The sequence below is a fragment of the Ictidomys tridecemlineatus genome, chromosome 15 (genome assembly GCF_052094955.1).
Source record: "Ictidomys tridecemlineatus isolate mIctTri1 chromosome 15, mIctTri1.hap1, whole genome shotgun sequence".
Classification (NCBI taxonomy): Eukaryota; Metazoa; Chordata; class Mammalia; order Rodentia; family Sciuridae; genus Ictidomys; species Ictidomys tridecemlineatus.
In genome coordinates this window covers 2,810,979-2,830,881 of record NC_135491.1, presented here as the reverse complement: position 1 = coordinate 2,830,881, position 19,903 = coordinate 2,810,979, and the positions used below count along the sequence as shown (strand labels likewise).

The window sequence follows — 19,903 nt, the reverse complement described above, 5'->3', positions numbered from 1 at the left end:
TCTCTGGGCCTGCTACACTGGGCCCACGGGGAGCCCGCTCCCCCTCACCTGCCTTCCTCTGTTGGCTCTGCCAATAGCGTTAGAGAAGGAGGAGGAGCAGCAGGAGGAAGGCCACTGAGACTTGGCAGACCTGCAGGTGCCTTCATTGTGAACCAGGAGCCATGCCGCTTACCTGAGCACCTACTGTGTGCCAGCCCTGCTGGTCTTTCCACCTGTCACCTCCAGCCATGTCACTCAGGCATCATGGCACTGCCACCCACTCCCCAGAACAGATGAGGAAACTGAGGCTCAGAGGGGGGTCCCCTGCCCAGTCACCAAGCAGGAAGCAGCAGAGCCGGCCTGAACTGGGGGAGTCTGACTCCCAGTCTCCTCTCCACCAGAGCTCAGCCCTGAGCTGGAGGGAAAGAGCCTCACACCCCGATGGCCCTGAGCCCTCCCCTGCTCAGTGTCACTGTCACTGCACAGAGGGGACAGAGCCCTGCAGATTCAGGTCCTGGAGGCGTCCCTGGAGGCCCCTCTCCCAGCAGGGCACAGCCAAGGTCAGCCTGAGAGGCACTTGAAGGTCAGGGCCAGGCCTCTCCTCTGCCCTGGGAGAAACAGGCCCAGAGGGGAGGGGCTGGTCCTTGTCAGCATCTCCAGAGGGGGCTGCCCCCCTCAGCTCAGCCCTGCCCTGGACCCACCTCCCACCAGAGCCCCTCACCACTCTGGGGTCCCGGGTCCGTGGGGGAGAGGGGCTGGTCCTCAGGGCCTCCTGGGGTGGGTGGGAGGTGAGGGCTGGGCTGCCTGCCCCCCACTTCAGCTGGCTGCTCCTCCCCAGGCTGGGCCCAGGGTCACCTCTGCCTGGACCTCCCCCTCATGCCTCCCAGCTCTCAGCCCCGGGGCCTGGGGTCCCCACCGGCTCCTGTGCCACAGAGGGAGGTCTTGGCCCTCCTGGGTGGAAGCCTCTGCTGCTTCCTTCCTGCTTTGTCCCCCTGGTGAGGGGCTCCTGGGCCTGTGAGACAGGTGGGAAATGGGGAGGGCCTTTCTCCTTCTGTCTGCCCTGAGTCTTGCCAGCCACCCTCTCCCCACCAAGTCCCTGGTGGGCTTCAGGGGTGAGGCTCTAAGGGGAGGATTGGAAGGGAGGCCCTGGAGGGAGCTGCCCCATCTTCTCACGGGGATATCCTGGGGACAGCCTGGCACTGGCCATGAGGACACAGAAAGAATGGAGACCCTCACCTGATACCCCGAGCTCTAGGGGTTCCCTGGGCTGTGACAGCAGGTAGGGGGTGGCACTGTGTGAGCCATAGCACCTGGAGGTGCCCCCGTGGACCAAGGTCACAGCATTCAGTGTGAAGCTGGCCAGAGATGACACAGGCCCATCCTGCGTGGCAGTGCTGGGCAGGAGCAGCTGACCCCTCCTCGCACAGGTGGAAGGTGTCAAGCCAGACCTCAGAAAGACCTGCAGGGTCCCATTTTCCCCCTGTTCCCTGAGCTGCACAGGAGGGACACCTTCCCTCCCAGGGCCACCAGGGGGCCTGGGTCAGCTGAGAGGGAGGGGAGGACATGAAAGTGGGCCCGGGGCGGCGGCTCCTCCTTACCTGTCACCACCAGCTGCAGGGGCTCACTGCTTGGACCAGCTGCCTGAGATGAGGTAGGCACAGCGGTCCAGTCCTGTGAGCCCAGGGGAAGCCGGGCTTGTCTGGAGTCCCGGGGGGCCCAGGGGTTGTGTCTGAAGAGGCCCCAGCTTTGAACAGACGGTAGGTGTCCGCCTGCCGAGACCCCTGACACCAGATGGTCACAGGGTTCCCTGCGGCCACCATGGGGCCAGGGGCAGCCCAGGTGAGGGGTTTAGGGGTGGGTTCCTGAGGAGGAGTCAGACCTGGGGTTCAGGGATGTCTCCCTGTCTGCCTGGTCAACCCCAGGCCCCTTCCAGACTGGTCAGCACCCCAGGCCCATGGACTCCCCTTTCCTAAACCAATCGGAGGTTCACGTAGGCTGAACCAGGAGGTCTGAGACTCACCTACCTTTGTCTTGGCCCACAGGCCAGGACACAGCCCTGGAAGAGCAAACCCTGTGAGACTGTCCCCATGGGAACCCAGGTGGCCTCAGGACCTCCCAGGGCACAGTGCCCCCCCTGCTCAAGAGTGGCCGCACACGCTCCCTCTGCCTGCTCTGGTTCTCTGAGCTTGGGGCTCAGAGCTGGGCTGAGTGCCTTGCCTCCCCATCCCCAGACCTGAGTCCCAAGGCTCTCAGGGACCAGCACCCAGGAGGGGTCCTCTCTGTCCCCAGAGCTCATCCAGGCAGAGGAGGGCGGTGAGGGCAGGGGTCTTGGTGCTGCCTCCCACGGTTCTTGGGGCAGAGCCCTCGCCTGAGGTCCCTTGGCAGAGGGCACCCCTCAGCTCTGTGTTGCAACTGGAGTTTCCTCCCCAGCCGCTGCCCTGGAGGAAGCTGTCCTGCCCTGGGGCCGCTGCCCTGGAGGAAGCTGTCCTGCCCTGGAGGACAGGGCTGAGGAGGCAGAGGCTCTGGGACCTTCAGGCCAGATGTGAGCCCAGTGGGCCCCTGTGCTCTGCTGCCTGGCCTGACTCAGCCATCTTGCCCCAGCCCAGGGAGTCTGCACGGGGTCAGAGAGGGCCGGGCCCCGGGCGCCGTCCAGTCACACTCCAAGTCTAGACACCTCCCTCTCCTGAGCTTCTGTGGGTGCAGACTGTCTTCCTGTGCTGGGCATCCAGGCCAATCGAGTGGTCACCACCCTCAGGCAGGCCCCGGGGCCGGAGCCTGAGGGAGGCCAACCTAGTATGTGACCAGCATTTGTCTCCCCTTCTGATTGGTGTGGCATTGTGGGTCACCTTGTGGTCTGGTTGCCTAGGTAACCAGAGATGGTAGCCCCGATCTTCAGGGTCGAGCAAATGTGTCTGGCCTTCCTGCAGCCCCAGGGGTCCAGCTACGCTCACCTGTTCCTTTGTGATATTACCCCTTTGCCCTGTTTGGGATAGAATGTTCCACGGAAACGCCCTTTGTGTGTCCCCTTCTCTTATTGTGCCCTTGGTGTGGCCTTCCTAGATGTCAGTCAACCTGCTGACAGCAGACATCACAAAGCTAGACTCAGCCCCCTGAAACCTGACCCCTGGCCTCATTTGAATGGCTTCTCTTCAATAAAGGGGGTCAGCATGCGCTTTCTCTCCTCTCCTCTCCTCTCCTCTCCTCTCCTCTCCTCTCCTCTCCTCTCCTCTCCTCTCCTCCCCTCCCCTCCCCTCCCCTCCCCTCCCCTCCCCTCCCCTCCCCTCCCCTCCCCTCCTCTCCCTCTCTCTCTCTCTCTCTCTCTCTCTCTCCAGACCCTTAAGGTCAGAGAAGCTGTCACAGGACCCCAAAGAAAAAGGCATCTCTGTCTCTTCTGTGATGATTTTGTGCAGCCCAGTTCCCCTGGGGTGACCCTGGGTGTCACATGGCAGGAGCCGCCAGTGAGGCAGGTGCTCTTCCTGGACGCGAGAGCCAAGGTGGACGGTGTCGTGAGGGTGCTGTGTATTAACAAGGAAGACCCACGTCTGTGTCTCCACTGTGTCTCTTTTTATTGAGCAGCAGTGAATTGGCAGGCAACACCTCCTTCAGCAGTGGCACTTCATGAACACTCGGGGTCCCCTGGTGTCACAGCCAGGCATTCACAGGTGCTTTGATTTTAATCTTAATTTCTGTTATCTGAACCCCAGGTCACACCCTGAAGGGAGACAGACAAGGCTGGACCCAAGGAACAGCGGGAAGCAGCTTACTGGCTGCGGCCAGGCTCAAGAGCATGGCTTTTTGCCTCCATCGAATCACGCCTTGGAACCCTGAGTTCAGAAAATTCTAGAACTTTATACCCAGTGTGTAAGGGGAGGAGCTCAGAGGCTCACAATCTGTAGAAATTCACAAGTTCATTTTCTGAGCACCAATTAGGCCAAGGACACTCTCTGTCCGGGGAGGAGAGTCCCTCTCCCCTTTCTTCCCACCAGCTGGCTCCCAGGACCTGACTCTCGTCCTCTGAGGTGCAGTGCAGAGGCCTCTGGTTGACCCAGACCCAGGCTGGAGGCCGGGGGTCCCTCATCCCACTCTGTCTCTGCACACACTCCCTCCACCTGAAGCCTGTCCTAGGAGTTCTTGCGGACGGTCTAGGAACAGGTCTGCCAGACAGAATCTATGAAGCTCTCTGGGGAAGCTTAGTTCTGGCAGGGTCTTCTGGGTGGGGGGTCCCTGGCCTGCGTCAGTCTTCACACCACGACGTATAAATAGGTCACAGAAGAGGAAGAAAGGGTCAGAGCGGCTGCAGGCTTGCACAGCAGACAGGGTGCAGAGTCAGGGTCACTGGTCACTGGCGGAGGTCAGAGAAGGATTCTAAGGAGCCAGTCCAGCGGGACGTCTGAGCAGAGGATCTGCACTGACTGCAGTTCCGGTGTCAGTGTGAGCTTGGAGGCCGTGTGTGGGCATCCCAGCAGAAGAGACCACACTGTGCGGAAGCCCCGTGGGGACGGGAAATGAGAGAGGTTCCTCTCTGTGGGGAGTTTCCTGGCAAGGCTCATGATGAGTGGCCAGATGATGGGGTCAAGGTTCAGTTGTGGGTGGGGGGGTGTCCCCCTTTTGGGGCCTCGAGTGAGGGGTCCTGTCTGGTGATGTTAAAAAGTTCCCAGGTCTGGTGTTCCTGATATGGTTCGCATGTCTGTGTGTCCAGGTGCTGCTTGACCTGGGTGTCCCTGATAAGGTGGCACATACAGGTGACTGGCCAGCGTGTGCCTTCGGGGTGCCAGGCAGAGGGTGGCTGTTTACTTGTACAGCGAGGAGGGGAGTCATCTGACCTAGCACCTGTCCTCGGGGCAAACTAGTGCTTTACACATGGAGGGACTCGGTGGTCATTCAGAGCAGGGCAGGCCTGCTGCCCACCAGAAGGCAGACACCACAACCACCTGGACACTCAATAGGCGAGGAGGCCGGCGGAGCAGTGGGAGGCCAGCTTGAGCCGCTCTGCGAACCGCGTGCACTGGGGGCCCCGGGTGAGGGTCTCGGGTCCAGTGTACCTTGAAGGGTATGGCCCTTAGGACGAAGGGCTCAGGCAGAGTCTCAGCAGGACCAGGAGGAACAAGGCTCTGTTTCTGGGAGGCACCACCACGCCCAGGAGTGTGGGGGGCTCCATGTGGGGACCACAGCGACAGCCAACATGGCCCACCTGGACCGGGCTCTGGTCAGCACTCTGCGTGGCTGGTCTCTGTGGGCCTGCCACCGACGGCACGGACAGGTTGACCACGCAGAGGAAGGAGAGGAGCTACTGTTGCCCTGGTGGCCGGGCCTTTGGAAAGGACCCTCGGGGCTCAGGTTGGCTCAGGTGTGTGTGATTCGCGGCTGTGTGACTGGGCGGTCACGTGTCGGGGCTTGACCAGAGGTGGGGGACTGTCGTGTGGCACAGTTGAGAGCATCTCTGGCCTGAGCATCAACAGCCTTGAGAGCCAGGGGGTGTGCAAGGTGGGCAGGGAAGGACGTGGAGGGACGGGGGGTGGGACAGAGGGTGGGTGGAGCAGGTTCTGCTGGGTTGAGAGAACTGGGCTGGGCCAGGACCAGAGCCTGGAGGGGGCCAGGAGAGGCTGGTGTGCTGGCGTGGACAGGGCGTCTGGAGCCTTCTCCAGGGCCTGGACTGGGCTGCGGCCAGGGGACGTGGGTAGGAAGAGCTCCGGGCAGCACTGTCTGGAGTCAACCTCTGCAGAGGGACAAAGCCCCGGCTGAGGTGGCTCCCCTCTGTGCCTGGGTGGCAGGAGCAGCCGCAGGTGTCCAGGACGATGACCCCAGGAGAGGAGGCTTGGGAGGCGTTGGTGAGGCTTGGGGACCCTCAGAGGCAGGTCCGACTGCCCCGTGGCCCAGTGAGTGGTTCTGATCCTCCATGCGCTCTGCTGTCTCCCCTGAGTGTCTCAAGTCCCTTCCCTCCTGGGGTCATCTCGCCCCCTGCACCCCCTCCTCCCCTGGGCAGAACCGCTGTCTTATACCTTGAGTCCCCAGGCGCTGGTTAATTGGCCACCAGGCTCAGCCAATCCGCCACTGAAGACGTGATGAGGTTGTGACATTTCCTGGTGGCCTTGAGCGGGAACTTCCCCTCACCGGCCTCCTTTTCCCGCTTGTTCCCAAGGGCGGTGACCTCTGCTCTCTGCTATGAGGAACTGGGCGACTGGGGCATCCTCTGTCTCCAGTGGCTTTGTGTGACGTGAGGACCATGGAGGAGAGGCCCTGGGATGGTGACAGTGACAGAGCCAGGAGATGATGGAGCCCTGTTCCACACCCACCCTGCTGCTAACCCAGAGAGGGGCAGGATGCAGGCTGGGTGTGTGGCCACAGCCCAGAGGGGAAGGGGGAGTGGCGAGGAGAGGGGACCTAGGGAGCCAGCAGAGGCCCACGCTGAGTATCCTGGTGCCTGATTTGCCCCTCGTCTGTGAAGCCAGCATCTGAACCCACGCCTGCTGGAGGCTGGGGACTGGAGCCTCCGCGCCTGGCCTCCGCTGTGGTGGGAGATGATGGTAGGAAATCAGGGAACTGGAAAATGAGGGCCAGGAAGTCCCGGAGGGAGCAGAGGCCTGGACAAAACAGCTCGAGGACAGGACTTGGAACGCGGCGCATGGACTCACCAGGTCCCCAACCCAGCTCTCCCGAGTTTTAAGAGGAGGCCAAGGCCAGGCACGGTGGCGCACGCCTGTAATCCCAGTGGCTCGAGGCTGAGGCCGGGAGGACCCTCCGTTCAAAGCCAGCCTCAGCACCTGAGCGAGACCCTCGGCAACTTCAGAAACGTATCGAGACCCTGACTCAAGAAACTAAAAGGGCCGGGATGTGGCTCTGGGTTTATCCCCGGCCCCAAAACAAAGAAGACGCCCCAGTGGGGCAGGGTGGACGGCAGCACCAGGTGGACTGACTGGAGCCTGGCGGAAATGAGGGGAGACCGACGAGGGCGAAGGCTTTGAAGTCAGCTGGCTCCTGAAACGCCCCACTGGAGAGCGGGCCAGAGCTGTCGGGACCGTGGGGAGCCCTGGAGCGCGGGGAAGGAGGCCCAGGGCCCGTCCCGCCCAGGGACACGCGGGGGGGTGGGGGGGAACTGTCAGAATCAGCTTTTGGACTCAGATCCTCTGGGTGGCTGAAGCGACCAAGGGAAGTCCCCATGAGGGCAGCAGGGCACGGGGCCAGTGGCTGTGGCCAGCCGTCAGTGCCCGAGGTGGCAGATGGTCCTCATCGGGAAGAGCGGTGGGCATGTGTCTCCACTGCCCGCTGCCCTCAGCTCCAGGGCAGGGCTCCTTCTTTCCCTCTGACGGGGCCGTTCCCAGGACTGCAGCGTCTTCCCAGGAGGACTGGGCCGGAAGCGGTTGTGTCCTGTTTGTTTATTCATCATAACCTGCCTGCACCCAGGCCTTGTCATACTGAGTGCTCTGCCCCAAGCTCCATCCCCAGCCTTTTTACATTTTTTTAAGACAGATTTGCCCAAATTGCAGAGGCTGGCCTTGAACTTGTGATCCTCCGGCCTCCACCTCCCAAGTTTCAGGGTTACAGGCGTGGGCCACTGTGCCCAGCTTCCAACAGTATTCAAAGTCGCAGCTAGGGGATGCAGTACCGGGACTGGGGACACTGTTTGGGACAAGAAGCATATCAGGGATCCTGGGTGTGGCCCACGACCTGCGTGAGAGATGCAGTCAGGGTCACTCCCTGTGAATTGGGCCGGCAACGAGAAGACCCCACACACACAAAACGCCTTTTCCGGAGGTCAGGTATGGCTCTGTGACCTCAGGTGTCAGCTCCCCAGCTGGAGGGCAAGGGGAGCAAGGAAGGCAAGAGGGTGGGCGCACCCCGAACCCCTCTATTTATTAGGGGAAGGACATTCCGCGTACTATTCCACCCACATAAGGCAAGGGATGGTGTTACAGCAAACGGGGGTGTGGCCCGGTCCCACTGGGTGATGCCCCCACCCAGAGCTACACTTCCTCGCACAGCTAAGGTAAGGCCAGTGTTGCAATGAGTTCCTCTCCCCCATTGCTCAAGGCTAAGGGGCCTGCTCAGCTCCTGTTCAGGGGCCCCCGACACCTGGGGAGGAGGAGGTCGGGAAGGGAGAACTACGGGAAGCAAGGGCTTTAACGGCTCCTGTGGGTCCCTAGGAACAGAGCAGCCAGGGGTAGGGAGCACGCTCAGAGAGACCCTCACCTTCCCTCGTGGGTGGCCAGGGGACCCGCGTAAGCAGGGGTGCTCCAAACAGCCGGGCTACCCACTGAAGCCAGCCAGAACCCACAGCCGACCTGTGACTTCATGAAGGACACGGATCTGCAGGCCCAGCCGACTCCAAGCTGGGTAACACCAAAGACATGCACCCGCAGACACATGATAGCCGACTTGTCAAAGCCAAGGACAAAGAGAACTTTGAAAGCTCCGAGAGGGTGAGGTCCCTTGTCACGTACAAGGACCCTCAGGAGGACCAGCAGTCTAATGCTCACCGGAGACCTTCTAGAGCAGAAGGCACCTGGACGACACATTTAAGTGCTAAAGGATAAAGCTGCCAGCCAGGAACTGTGTATTTGGAAAGCCATCCTTTTAAAATGAAGAAATGATTAAAATATTCTCCGATGATCAAAGGCTCCTTCAGGAGACTTTTCCCTGATAGATCTATCCTGTAAGAAAGGCTAACGTGGGCCCTTCAGGTAGAAAGGAAAGCAGCTTTGAGAGCCACATGAAGAACAGAGACCTCCTGTAAAGATAACCTGGGCGGAGCAGGCACGTGGTGCACGCCCGCCATCTCAGTGGGAGGAGGCCGAGGCAGGAGGACTGCAAGTTCAAAGCCAGGCTCAGCAACTTAGCGAGGCCCTGGGCAACTTAGGGAGGCCCCGACTCAACATAAAAAAAGAAAAGGGCTGGGGATGTGGCTCAGTGGTAGGGCACCCCTGGATTTAATCCCCTGTATCAAAAAAGAAAAAGAAAAAAGGAAACACAAGAGAATTAATTTATAAATGGCAAAGCCCACACGCAGACCTGTCGTCAAAGCAGATACAACGTGCATGGCGAGCCCATGGAGAGACGGACAGCGTTTTTATTCACTAGGGAAATAAATCAAACCGGGATGACGCCCCGGTTCAAATGGTCTAGCCCTCGCCGCAAGGCCATATCTGGAACAGCCAAACAAAGCCGAGCGGAGGAGCCACGAGTGTCGGTGTGGACGTGGGACCGGGTCTCGGGGGTTACCAGTGCACCTACAGGAAAGCAAGGTGTCCTCGTGGTGTGAGGTGGCTTGTGGGTCCTCTGGGGGTGGGACAGAATTACGTACTTTCCAGCAACTGTGCTCCTGGGCGGCATCCAGAGCAACTGAGAAAAGATTTCACACCAACAGTCGTGCCCGGATGTCACAGCGTCACTAGTCACAGCGGGAGAAAAGCGAGCGCCGCCCGAGTGTCCACCACGGACCAAGGGAGGAAGGCCACGGGGAGTGTCCACCCTGGGACGTTCTGCATCCCGCTCCCATGCACCACGTTCTACTGGAGAAACAGACTCACAGTTGTGTGAGAGAAGAATTCTGAATCCAGCAGAAGAATTCTTAAGGATTGAAAGCAAAATAAAGTAATTCTTAGACAAAGAAAAACTAAGAAAGTATCTTCCCAACAGACACAACGTCCTACGGCAAAAGGGAAATGTGGCAATTCAGGAGTGGAGCCAGCGGGTGGGGGGCCCCTGTGGGCTCCGCTGCTCAGGAGGCTGAGGCGGGAGGATTCCCTGAGCCCAGGACTTCCCGGCCAGCCTGGGCAACTCAGCAGGACCCTGCCTCAGAATAGAAGGGCTGGGAGTGAGGTGCTGGGCAGGCCCTTGCCTAGCACCTGTGAGGCCTGGATTCGAAAGACAAAAGAAAGCAACCTGCCCGACCCACCGCCTTAGCTCTTTGAGCGCCATGAGGGAAACCCCCTGCAGCTGCGCTGCGTCTAGTTCTTAGGGACCCGTCTCCTTCAGGGCCAGGCTTGTCTGCATCTCGGAGACACCTGTTCTGTTAATGTGCCGACTGCATCACTTGATTTCTGAATTTCAAGCCACTCTTGTCCTCCAAACAGAAAGCAAAAGCCAGGGGCTGGGGATGTGGCTCAAGCGGTATCGCGCTGGCCTGGTGTGCGTGCGGCCCGGGTTCGATCCTCAGCACCATATACCAACAAAGATGTTGTGTCCACCAAGAACTAAAAATAAATGTTAAAACTTCTCTCTCCTCTCTCACTCTCTCTTTAAAAACAAACAAACAAACAAAAAAAAAAAAACAAAGCAAAAGCCAAAACCAAAAGCACGGGAGATCTCCATGCGGTCAGGGCGCATCGACCTTCCTGTGGGCACAGAGTCCAGCACGGCTGAGCTGGGATGGGGTCCCGGGGCACGCCGCTGCCAATCCATGACCCTCACACTCTATCTGGAGTCAGGGTCTCTGTGAGTTTGGACTTGGGGTCCTCCTGCCTCGGCCTCCCGAGTGGCTGGGATGACCGCGTGCCCCTGGGCACCGGCTGGAACCTGATTTCCTTTAGGGCCTCGGGTCTGGGTTGGTGTGAGATGGTCCCGTGACTTGCCCGTTCTCTCATTCCCTTGTCAGGTCTTGGTGTCAGTTTCCTCCTGCTCTGAGAGCATGTGTGGGGTTGCATTTCCTCCTTTTCTAGCCTCAGAAGCAGATCTTACACAGGTAGGGCCACGTGCGTGTTTCCCAAGTGCCTAAGTGTTTGGAAGACACCACCAGCAACGCCTCCCGAGATCGAATGTCCACTGGAAAAACGCCTTAAACTACAGACACAGTCTATTTAATGTGCACGAGACAATTCAGATTTTCTGTTTATTTTTATGTTTATTTAGTAAATTGTACGTGTGGGGATTTTGCCTTTTTTTTCTACATCTTCTACTATGTGGACAGCTCATAAAGTTCTCTTGTTGCCTTTAAAAACGTGTGCAGGGTCTGCCATCCTGCCTGCTCTCTTGCTCTTCTCATATTGAAACATATACCAGGTTCCCCCCCGCCCCCCGCCATTAGTAACTAATCTTATCATTTTTTACCTTTATTTTCACTTGGACTGATTTGTTATTTTTTTTCTAAACTCTTGAAAGAAGAGCTTAGTTTGTTGATTTAAAAAAATATGTTTCCTAGAGCTGGGCCCGGTGGCACACGCCTGTAATCCCAGTGACTTGGGAGGCCGAGGCAGGAGAATCTCAAGTTCGAGGCTGGAGTCAGTGACTCAGCAAGATTCTGTCTTAAAATAAAAAACAAGGGGCTGGGGTTGTGGCTCAGTGGTAGCACACTTGCCTGGCATATGTGAGGCACTGGATTCGATTCTCAGCACCACGTATAAATAAATAAAATAAAGGTCTATCAACAATAGAAATAAATTTAAAACAAAATGGGCTGGAGATGTGGCTCAGAGGTTAAGCACCCCTGGGTTCAATCCCCAGTACAAAAGGAACACAAAAACAAAAACAAAACCAACAACAAAATTCAAAATAAAACAACACAAAAAACATTTCCTAACATGATCATTCATGTCCTTAATTTTCTCACTTCACAGCCTTGGTGTGCAGTGTTGACCTTGTCATTCATGTGGAGACCTCCTGTCCCTCTGTTTCTCGTCCACTCCTTGGTTACTGAGAAACTGTGGCTGTATTAGTGAAATGCAGGGTATCACTTTTCTCTGATGCAGAGTCGGGCCGGTCTCAGTTCCCCAGTCTCTGGAGGTGTCAGGTGGCTAGCTGGCTGAGGGCCACTAGGGAGTGTCCTTGGGGGCAGCTCCGGGGTGAGCGGGGGCCAGAGCAGCGTACACACTGGGCTCTGCTGGGGGCTGCTCTTCCTGGGAGGAGGGAGGGGCAGCGGCCCCCTGTCTGAGTGTCCATCTGCACAGCTGGGCGTAGGTCACCTCCTGGGGACCCTCAGACGCAGCAGCCTGGAGTGGGAGACGGTGAGAGGGAGGGTGTGTGCTTGGCCCAGGGAAGCCAGGGCCTGGAGAGGACAGCACCCACCTGAGTGTCCGTCTGTCTGTCCTCTGCGTCCTCTGTGCCCAGGAACTGCCCCAACAGCAGGGGGAGAGGGGAGCTCCTGCCCCTCCTGAGTCCTGAACGCTCCACCTGGGCGTATGTCACTCCTTGGGGGTCTCCGTCAGGTGGGCCCTGCAGCAAGGACACAGTGAGACAGACGTGTCCCCTGAGGTCCACTCGGGCTCTCCTCCAGCCACTTTCCACTGTGGCCAGAGTGACCCTTCAATAATCTCAGATACGTCACTGCTGATGGGGTCTCCAGGGGCTTCCGAGCCTGGGAGGCCTGGAGGCTCCTCCTGCAGCTCTGCGCTCTTACCCCACACCCCCAGCCCTGCTCACGTGGCTCCAGCCCCACTCCCCGTCTTCCTGAAAGAGCCTGCTGCTGCCTCAGGACCTTGGCACCTGCCGCGTCCCCTGCTGCAGCTGCTCCTCAGGCACCCGTGGCCCTGTGCCCCCTGTCGCTCATCAGGGCCCTCCCTGCCCCGTCCCTCTCTCTGCTTTAGTTCCCTTGTGGCTCTGCTCTCCTGAGGCTGCCTTTACTTCATGTCGGGCCCAGGTGAGCTCAGGGGGCGGGGCTCTGCTGGCTGCTGCACCTGCAGCTCCACCTGGAGCCGGTCAGGAGGGAGCCCCCTGAGAGCAGCTGGTCAGGAGGACGAGTGTGGGGCAGCCTGGGGGACGGTGACTCATGTATTCCTGGTCCTCTGAGGCCCCCGGACATGCCAACAGCCAGGCCAGGAAGGGCACCGAGTGGGGGCCACAAGGCCACAGGGAGGGGGGCCACAGCAGGGAGGCAGGAGCTCCAGAGGAAGGGGCAGCCTGGTCATCACTGAGGGCCAGCGGTGGAGGACAGGGAAATGGCCGCTGGGCTGAGCGGGAACAGGGAGTTCTTGGTGCCTGGGGGGGGGTCTCACCCGACTGTCCAGCTCCACCCCGTCCTCAGGCTGAGGGTCCTTCACAGAAGCGTCTGTGGGGACAGAACAGGGTCATCTCCTGGTCAGAGCTGCTGGGGCCTCTCAGTCCCCCAGGCCCTGCCCTGTCCCAGACGGGGACACAGAGCCAGGGAGCCTGGTGATGTCCCCAGGTCCCCAGCGTGGGTCAGCCACTCAGCCTGTCCCCAGGTCCCCAGTGTGGGTCACCCACTCAGCCTGTCCCCAGGTCCCCAGTGTGGGTCACCCACTCAGCCTGTCCCCAGGTCCCCAGTGTGGGGTCACCCACTCAGCCTGTCCTCAGGTCCCCAGTGTGGGCCACCCACTCAGCCTGTCCCCAGGTCCCCAGTGTGGGTCAGCCACTCAGCCTGTCCCCAGGTCCCCAGTGTGGGTCACCCATTCAGCCTGTCCCCAGGTCCCCTGTGTGGGTCACCCACTCAGCCTGTCCCCAGGTCCCCAGTGTGGGCCACCCACTCAGCCTGTCCCCAGGTCCCCAGTGTGGGTCAGCCTCTCAGCCTGTCCCCAGGTCCCCAGTGTGGGTCACCCACTCAGCCTGTCCTCAGGTCCCCAGTGTGGGCCACCCACTCAGCCTGTCCCCAGGTCCCCAGTGTGGGTCACCCACTCAGCCTGTCCCCAGGCCCGCACGCTGCCCCTCCTGCCCCCCCGGGAGGTGCTGGGACCTGGGCCCCACCTCCCACCCCAGCCCCCTTCCCTCACAGACGGCTTCTTCCTGGGCAGCAGGGGCAGCCGCTGGACAGGATCTGGGGAGACAAGGGGGGTCAGGTGACAGTGAGGGACAGTGGGGGGGACAGGGGGAGTCAGGTGACAGTGAGGGACAGTGGGGGGAACAAGGGGGGGTCAGGTGGCAGTGAGGGATGGTGGGGGGGGACAAGGGGGTGTCAGGTGACAGTGAGGGACGGTGGGGGGATAAGGGGGTGTCAGGTGGCAGTGAGGGACAGTGTGGGGAACAAGGGGGTGTCAGGTGGCAGTGAGGGACAGTGGGGGAACAAGGAGGTGTCAGGTGGCAGTGAGGGACAGTGTGGGGAACAAGGGGGTGTCAGGTGGCAGTGAGGGACAGTGTGGGGAACAAGGGGGTGTCAGGTGGCAGTGAGGGACAGTGGGGGAACAAGGAGGTGACAGGTGGCAGTGAGGGACAGTGGGGAACAAGGGGGTGTCAGGTGGCAGTGAGGGACAGTGGGGGAACAAGGAGGTGACAGGTGGCAGTGAGGGACGGTGGGGAACAAGGGGGTGTCAGGTGGCAGTGAGGGACAGTGGGGGAACAAGGGGGTGTCAGGTGGCAGTGAGGGACGGTGGGGGGACAAGAGGGTGTCAGGTGGCAGTGAGGGACAGTGAGGGGGAACAAGGGGGTGTCAGGTGGCAGTGAGGGACAGTGGGGGAATAAGGGGGTGTCAGGTTGCAGTGAGGGACAATGAGAGGGGACAAGGGGTGTCAGGTGGCAGTGAGGGACGGTGGGTGGGCTCTGAGTCAGGAGCAGGAATCACCTCTTCTGCAGGCCTCTGTCCTTGGGTGCTGCCCTTGTGTCCCCTGCAATGAGAGGGAACAAGGGGGTGTCAGGTGGCAGGTCCCTGGAAGCCAGCCTCTGTCTGGGCTGCATGAGGGGACAGTCTCAGCCCCAGGGGGAACTGCTGGCCCCCACAGGCCACTGCAGGGGAAGGGGGACTTGAAGACCCCCTCCTGTCCCCTGAGACGGGAAGGGTCCACTCCTGCCTACACTGGTCTAGAAGCAGCGAGCAGGGGCCTGCTCTTCTCTATTTTCTGGAGAAGTTTTCCAAGTGACCTGTCCCCAGCGGGCAGGTTTCCCTGGGGCTGCTGGCCTGAGCCCACCCTTGCCTGGCCCATGGGGAGGCCACCGCCTGCTGAGAGCCAGGTCACCCAGTGTCACTCACCTGCCTTCCTGCGTCTGCTGTGACGCCAGAGGAGGAGGAGGATGAGGAGGACGAGCAGCAGGAGGAAGGCCACCGAGACCCCGACCAGAACTGGCAGGTGCCTTCCCAGTCCTGGGCACGGGAGTGGACGAGGAGCCACGCTGCTTACCTGAGCACCTACTGTGTGCCAGCCCTGCTGGTCTTTCCACCTGTCACCTCCGGCCCTGTCACTCAGGCATCATGGCACTGCCACCCACCCCCAGAACAGATGAGGAAACTGAGGCTCAGAGGGGGGTCCCCTGCCCAGTCACCAAGCAGGAAGCAGCAGAGCGGGGCCTGAACTGGGGGAGTCTGACTCCCAGGCTCCTTCTCTCCACCAGAGCTCAGCCCTGAGCTGGAGGGAAAGAGCCTGACACCCCGATGGCCCTGAGCCCTCCCTTGCTCAGTGTCACTGTCACTGCACACAGGGGACAGAGCCCTGCAGATTCAGGTCCTGGAGGCGTCCCTGGAGGCCCCTCTCCCAGCAGGGCACAGCCAAGGTCAGCCTGAGAGGCACTTGAAGGTCAGGGCCAGGCCTCTCCTCTGCCCTGGGAGAAACTGAGGCCCAGAGGGGAGGGGCTGGTGCCCGTCAGATCTCCAGAGGGGGCTGCCCCCCTCAGCTCAGCCCTGCCCTGGACCCACCTCCCACCAGAGCCCCTCACTCACCACTCTGGGGTCCTGGGTCCGTGGGGGTGGGGGGCTGGTCCTCAGGGCCTCCTGGGGTGGGTGGGAGGTGAGGGCTGGGCTGCCTGCCCCCCACTTCAGCTGGCTGCTCCTCCCCAGGCTGGGCCCAGGGTCACCTCTGCCTGGACCTCACCCTCAGGCCTCCCAGCCCTGAGCCCTGGGGCCTGGGGTCCCCACCCACATTTCCTAAGCTCTGGATCCCTGGACACAAATCCGTGCAGGAAGGTTTGATGAGGAAGGAGAGATCCCAGAGACTCAGGCAGTGGAGGGGATGGGGGAGTCTAGGCCCCTGGTGAGCACTGAGACCTCAGTGATCAGCTCTAGGGGCAGGCCCCAAAGGTAGGGGCAGGTCCCCCAGAGGGTCCTGGGAATGGGGAGGACAGGAGGTGAGGGGTGCAGGCTGCCCCTGGGGACTGTCTCTGCCCATCCTCCTACACCTGCCTGGCCTCCCCAGGACCCTCCTGTGCCCACCTGCGCCTTCCTGATTCCAGTGGTGGGTGGGTGCACAGGCTGGAGGACCCCGCTGGCCCCTCCTCTCTGAGGGGTGAGTCCCGCTGGCCGACCCTCCCTAGGCCCCTCCCTCCCATCCCACCCAGAGCTGTCCTGGGCAGGGCCATGGGGGAATCCTTGAGCTCACAGAGGATGGGGTCAGGGGTCACTCACCTGAGACCACCAGGTCCAGGGGGGCACTGGGCCATGACAGCAGGTAGGGGAATGAGCTATGAGAGCCATAGCACCTGTAGGTCCCCCCGAGGGCTGGGGTCACAGCTCTCATGGAGAACTCTGCCTGGTACCATGGGGCTCGGTACTCTGCTCTCAGACGCAGGGGGGGATCAGCTGCCCCCTCCTTGCACAGGAGGAAAGTGTCCAACCAGTTTGACTGGCACACCAGGGTGACATTCCCTCCTGAGGACACTGTGGGCCCTGGATGCACTGAGAGGGAGGGTGTGACAGGGAGCTGTCCTAGAGAGAGGAAGGAGGGTGAGGGTGGCCCCAGCTTGTTCTGAGCTGAGACCTCCCCAGGGCCTTTCTCTGAGGACCCTGTGCTCTCTGTCTGTGTCATTGTCTCTGATTCTTCCTGTCCCTGTGTCCCCTGTCTCTGTCCTCTCTGCCCCTCCCTGTCTCTCCCTCCTGAGACCCCACATCACCCTGGCCATCACCTCCTGGGGCCCCCCAACAGGGCTGTGCAGAGGCTGGGTCCCTGACTGCACCCTCTGGCTCCTCACCTGAGACCAGGATGTCCAGGGGGTCACTGGGGGCTGACCACTCAGAGGAGAGGCTGTGTCCACCGTAGCACCTGTACTGACCCCCGTGGGAGCTGCTCACAGGGCCCAGCAGGAAGTTGGCCTGAGAGAGCCCAGCCTGGGGCTGCTGGGCAGGGCGCTGGGGGAGGCCCTGTGCCCCCTCCTTGGACAGAGTGAATCTGTCATAGGTGACGTCTGAGTGACACTGGAGGGTCAGGTTCTCTCCAGGGGCCAGGACAGGGCCCTGCTGGGTCAGGAGGGAGGGCTTCCTGGACACCCCTGGAGGAAGAGGAGCCTGGGCTGAGGGCTGGACCCTGCCAACCCCCTGCCTCCCCCCGTCCTGCCTGCAGGTCACCCTCTCACACCTGGGGACTCTGGTCAGGAGTCCCTGATTCTCTCCCCTTTCTCTCACCTGGGGCCATCCTAAGGAAGAGGCCTCCAAGTCCCTGCTTAATGTCCCCAAGTGTGTCAGGGGAAGATGGAGCTTCCTCACCTGAGACCAGGAGCTCCAGGGGGTCACTGGGCACTGACCACACCTGGGGTTCATGCCTGTAGTAGCCATAGCATGTGAATGTCCACCTGTGGCTGGACGTCACAGGGCCCACAGGGAACAGGGACTGGACATGCCAACTGGGGAGTATCTGTGAGTCCAGGGTCCAGGTGAGGTGGTGTCCTCCTTCCTTGGTGAGAACAAACCTGTCATATCCCTGCCCTGAGCCACACTGGAGGGTCACGTTCCCTCCTGAGGTCACCACAGGGCTGGGCAGGGCTGAGAGCCAGGGTTTGCTGTAGGATCCTAGGAGAGAAGGAGGCAGGTGTTCATGGCTCCCTCCTCCACTCCACCCCCAGCTGGGCTGTGAGAGGGACCCCTGGGGGCAGACCCCCTCCCTGAGGGCAGAGCCTGGGGCTGGGACCCCTGAGTGTCCTCTCACCTGTCACCACCAGCTCCAGGGGGTCACTGCGCTCTGACCACCCAGCAGGGCTGCGATAATAACATTGATATCTCCCTGCATGGTGCTCAGTCATGGACGGGAAGGAGAACTTGGCCTTGTTCCTGGGCCCCTGTGGGCTCGGGCTGACCGAGGACACTGAGCTTCCCTCTTTATCCAGACGGAACTCCTGGGCCTCCAGGGGACCCTCACACCAGATGGTCACTGGCCTTCCCCGGGCGATCACAGAGCCTGGCTCAGCCCACAGGGTGGGCTTGGGGAGGGTCCCTGCAAGGGAATCAGAGGCTGGGTCCCAGCACAGCCCCTCAGATCCCAGCCTCAGCCCAGCCCCCTCCAGGCTCCCCAGCCTCAGCCCCAACTCTGTTCTCCACCCACTGCCCAGGGTGGCCCCTGGTCCCCAGGAGGAGGACCTGGACAGCTGGGGACACTCACCTGCCTGCCCTAGGGTCCTGGGGCCCAGACTCAGCCCTGGAAGAGAGTTCCTGTGAGAGGGGAGCCCCTGAGGCCTGAGTGGGCCCTGTCCCCCCACAGCCTCCTGGGCCCTGGGTCTCCTGATGGCCAGGGCCTGGCTGTGGGCTGGGTCCCCCCAGAACAGGGTGTCCCCTCCCTCCTTCACATCTCACCCAGGCAGAGCAGGGCTGTGAGGGTGGGGGTCATGGTGTGTCCTCCCGTGGTCCCAGGGTCCAGATGGAGGAGGTCACAGAGCTGGAGGACAGACACACACAGGGTGTGGCCACTTGGAGGCCGGGTTCTGCCTGTGTGGGGTGTCACATCAGCTGCCCACAGGAAGGGGAACTGCCCTCCCAGAGCCTGGCTCTTGTCCCCAGGACTGGGTGGGGTGGCCTGGGCTCCCTGCAGGCGGCTCAGACAGCAGTGCTGCCCTCTCACCCCTTCTGCTGTCACCTGACCTGTCCTCGTCCCTCCAGGACCAGGATGCAGCAGCAAACTCCCTGGTGCCCTCCTGAGTCGGCCCCTTCCAGGTGAGGGTGACCCGGGGCTGGTCCTCTTCCCAGGGCCTCCCCGGGGCTCCCTCAGCCCGTCCTGGGCACAGGGTTCTGGTCCTTGCTGGGCCCGTCGTCTCCCAGCCCTGGAGGTGCTCTGGGGAAGGTGCAGGTTCCTGCTGCAGGTGGGCGCAGAGCAGCAGACCCTGAGCACCTGGCTGTGAGCCAGCTGGAGCTCCTGTGGGGACAGAGGACGCAGGGGCCAGGGAAGGACTGGCCGCTCCTCCTGTAGCTGGTTTGGGCTCCCCTGCTCATGGCCCCCTTCATGGCCTCCTCCTTAGCCCCAGAACCCACATCTCCCTGGGGAGGAAGCTGAGTCCTTCCTGCCCAGCGGAGCCCCTGTGTCCTGGGGCCGAACGCTCCTCCTGGGCCAGCTCTTGCTCTCAGTGCCCGCTCATCTCCACTGCCCTGTCCTCCTGAGCAGGGACTCTGGTCCCGCAGCCACTGCTGCCTGTGTGGAGCTGTTGTCTGCCCCTCACGGTGGGAGTGTGGGGTCAGCAGGGCCTGGAGGTGGACAGGCTCAGCCGGCTTCTCCTCCAGGGCAGGGCAGCCTGGGTCTGGGCCAGGAGAGGTGGGAGTTGGACCTGTGTGGTCCCAGGGAGGCCCCATGGGCTCCGAGCGTTCAGAGACTGTCCCTTAATGTCTGCCCCTGCAGCTCCTCTCCTCATCAGCAGAAAGGGGACTGGAAAGGTCCCCAAATGGAGAAGGAGCCACATGGAAGGGTCCCCTGGGTCTCAGATCAACCAGGGGTCATTGAGGAGGAGGCCCTGCTCCATGTGGGGTGGGAGTGGGCTCCGGGCTCCGGGGAGGGTGGGCGCTGTGCTGTGCTCCAGGCAGGTTCCAGCCAGGCCTGGGCTGGCTCAGTCCCCTGGGCCCAGGGCAGCGCCCAGCCCCTCCTCTGCACCTGCCCTCTCCTGTCCTGTCCTCCCTCCCCTCCACTCCCCTCTGCCTCCCCTCCTCACCTCTCCTCTCCCCTCTTCTCCTCTCTCCCCCACCCCCTGCTGGGGCAGAACCAGGGTCCAGCCTGCTGATAGTGACCTGCCACCCCAGCTTTATCCCAGTGGTTCTGATGTGTCCTGTTGTCATTTCTGTTTGTCTTGAAGAGCTTTCTGATCCCCTCTCCGTGTCCTCTTTGTCCCAAGGTTGTCCCAGGAGGCAGGGTCTCCCCTCCAGCCTTGGGGA

At 61.3% G+C, this 19,903-nt stretch overlaps 1 protein-coding gene across 1 annotated transcript; it reads right to left on the bottom strand.

Annotated features, from left to right (window-relative positions):
* Positions 1-10,771: 10,771 nt before the first annotated feature.
* Positions 10,772-19,643, bottom strand: LOC144370685 (leukocyte immunoglobulin-like receptor subfamily A member 6). The gene is made up of 13 exons (XM_078031461.1): positions 18,344-19,643; positions 18,153-18,188; positions 17,703-17,987; positions 17,264-17,566; positions 16,753-17,049; positions 16,190-16,489; positions 15,509-15,559; positions 14,825-14,935; positions 14,420-14,462; positions 13,635-13,678; positions 12,903-12,955; positions 11,977-12,123; positions 10,772-11,900 (listed from the first exon to the last, which is right to left on the bottom strand). Exons 1-13 carry the CDS (start codon positions 18,375-18,377, stop codon positions 11,724-11,726), a joined length of 1,881 nt encoding a protein of 626 aa, XP_077887587.1. The 5' UTR covers positions 18,378-19,643; the 3' UTR covers positions 10,772-11,723.
* Positions 19,644-19,903: the final 260 nt, after the last annotated feature.

What these genes read in the sequence shown, in the direction of transcription:
- LOC144370685 (XM_078031461.1), bottom strand. Translation starts at nt 18,377, where the DNA reads ATGACCCCCACCCTCACAGCCCTGCTCTGCCTGG. An exon ending in CAGGACCCTAGGGCAGGCAG is followed by an intron (nt 17,988 to 18,152) that starts GTGAGTGTCCCC and finishes ATTCCCTTGCAG; the next exon opens with GGACCCTCCCCAAGCCCACC. An exon ending in ACAGACAGACGGACACTCAG is followed by an intron (nt 11,901 to 11,976) that starts GTGGGTGCTGTC and finishes CTCCCACTCCAG; the next exon opens with GCTGCTGCGTCTGAGGGTCC.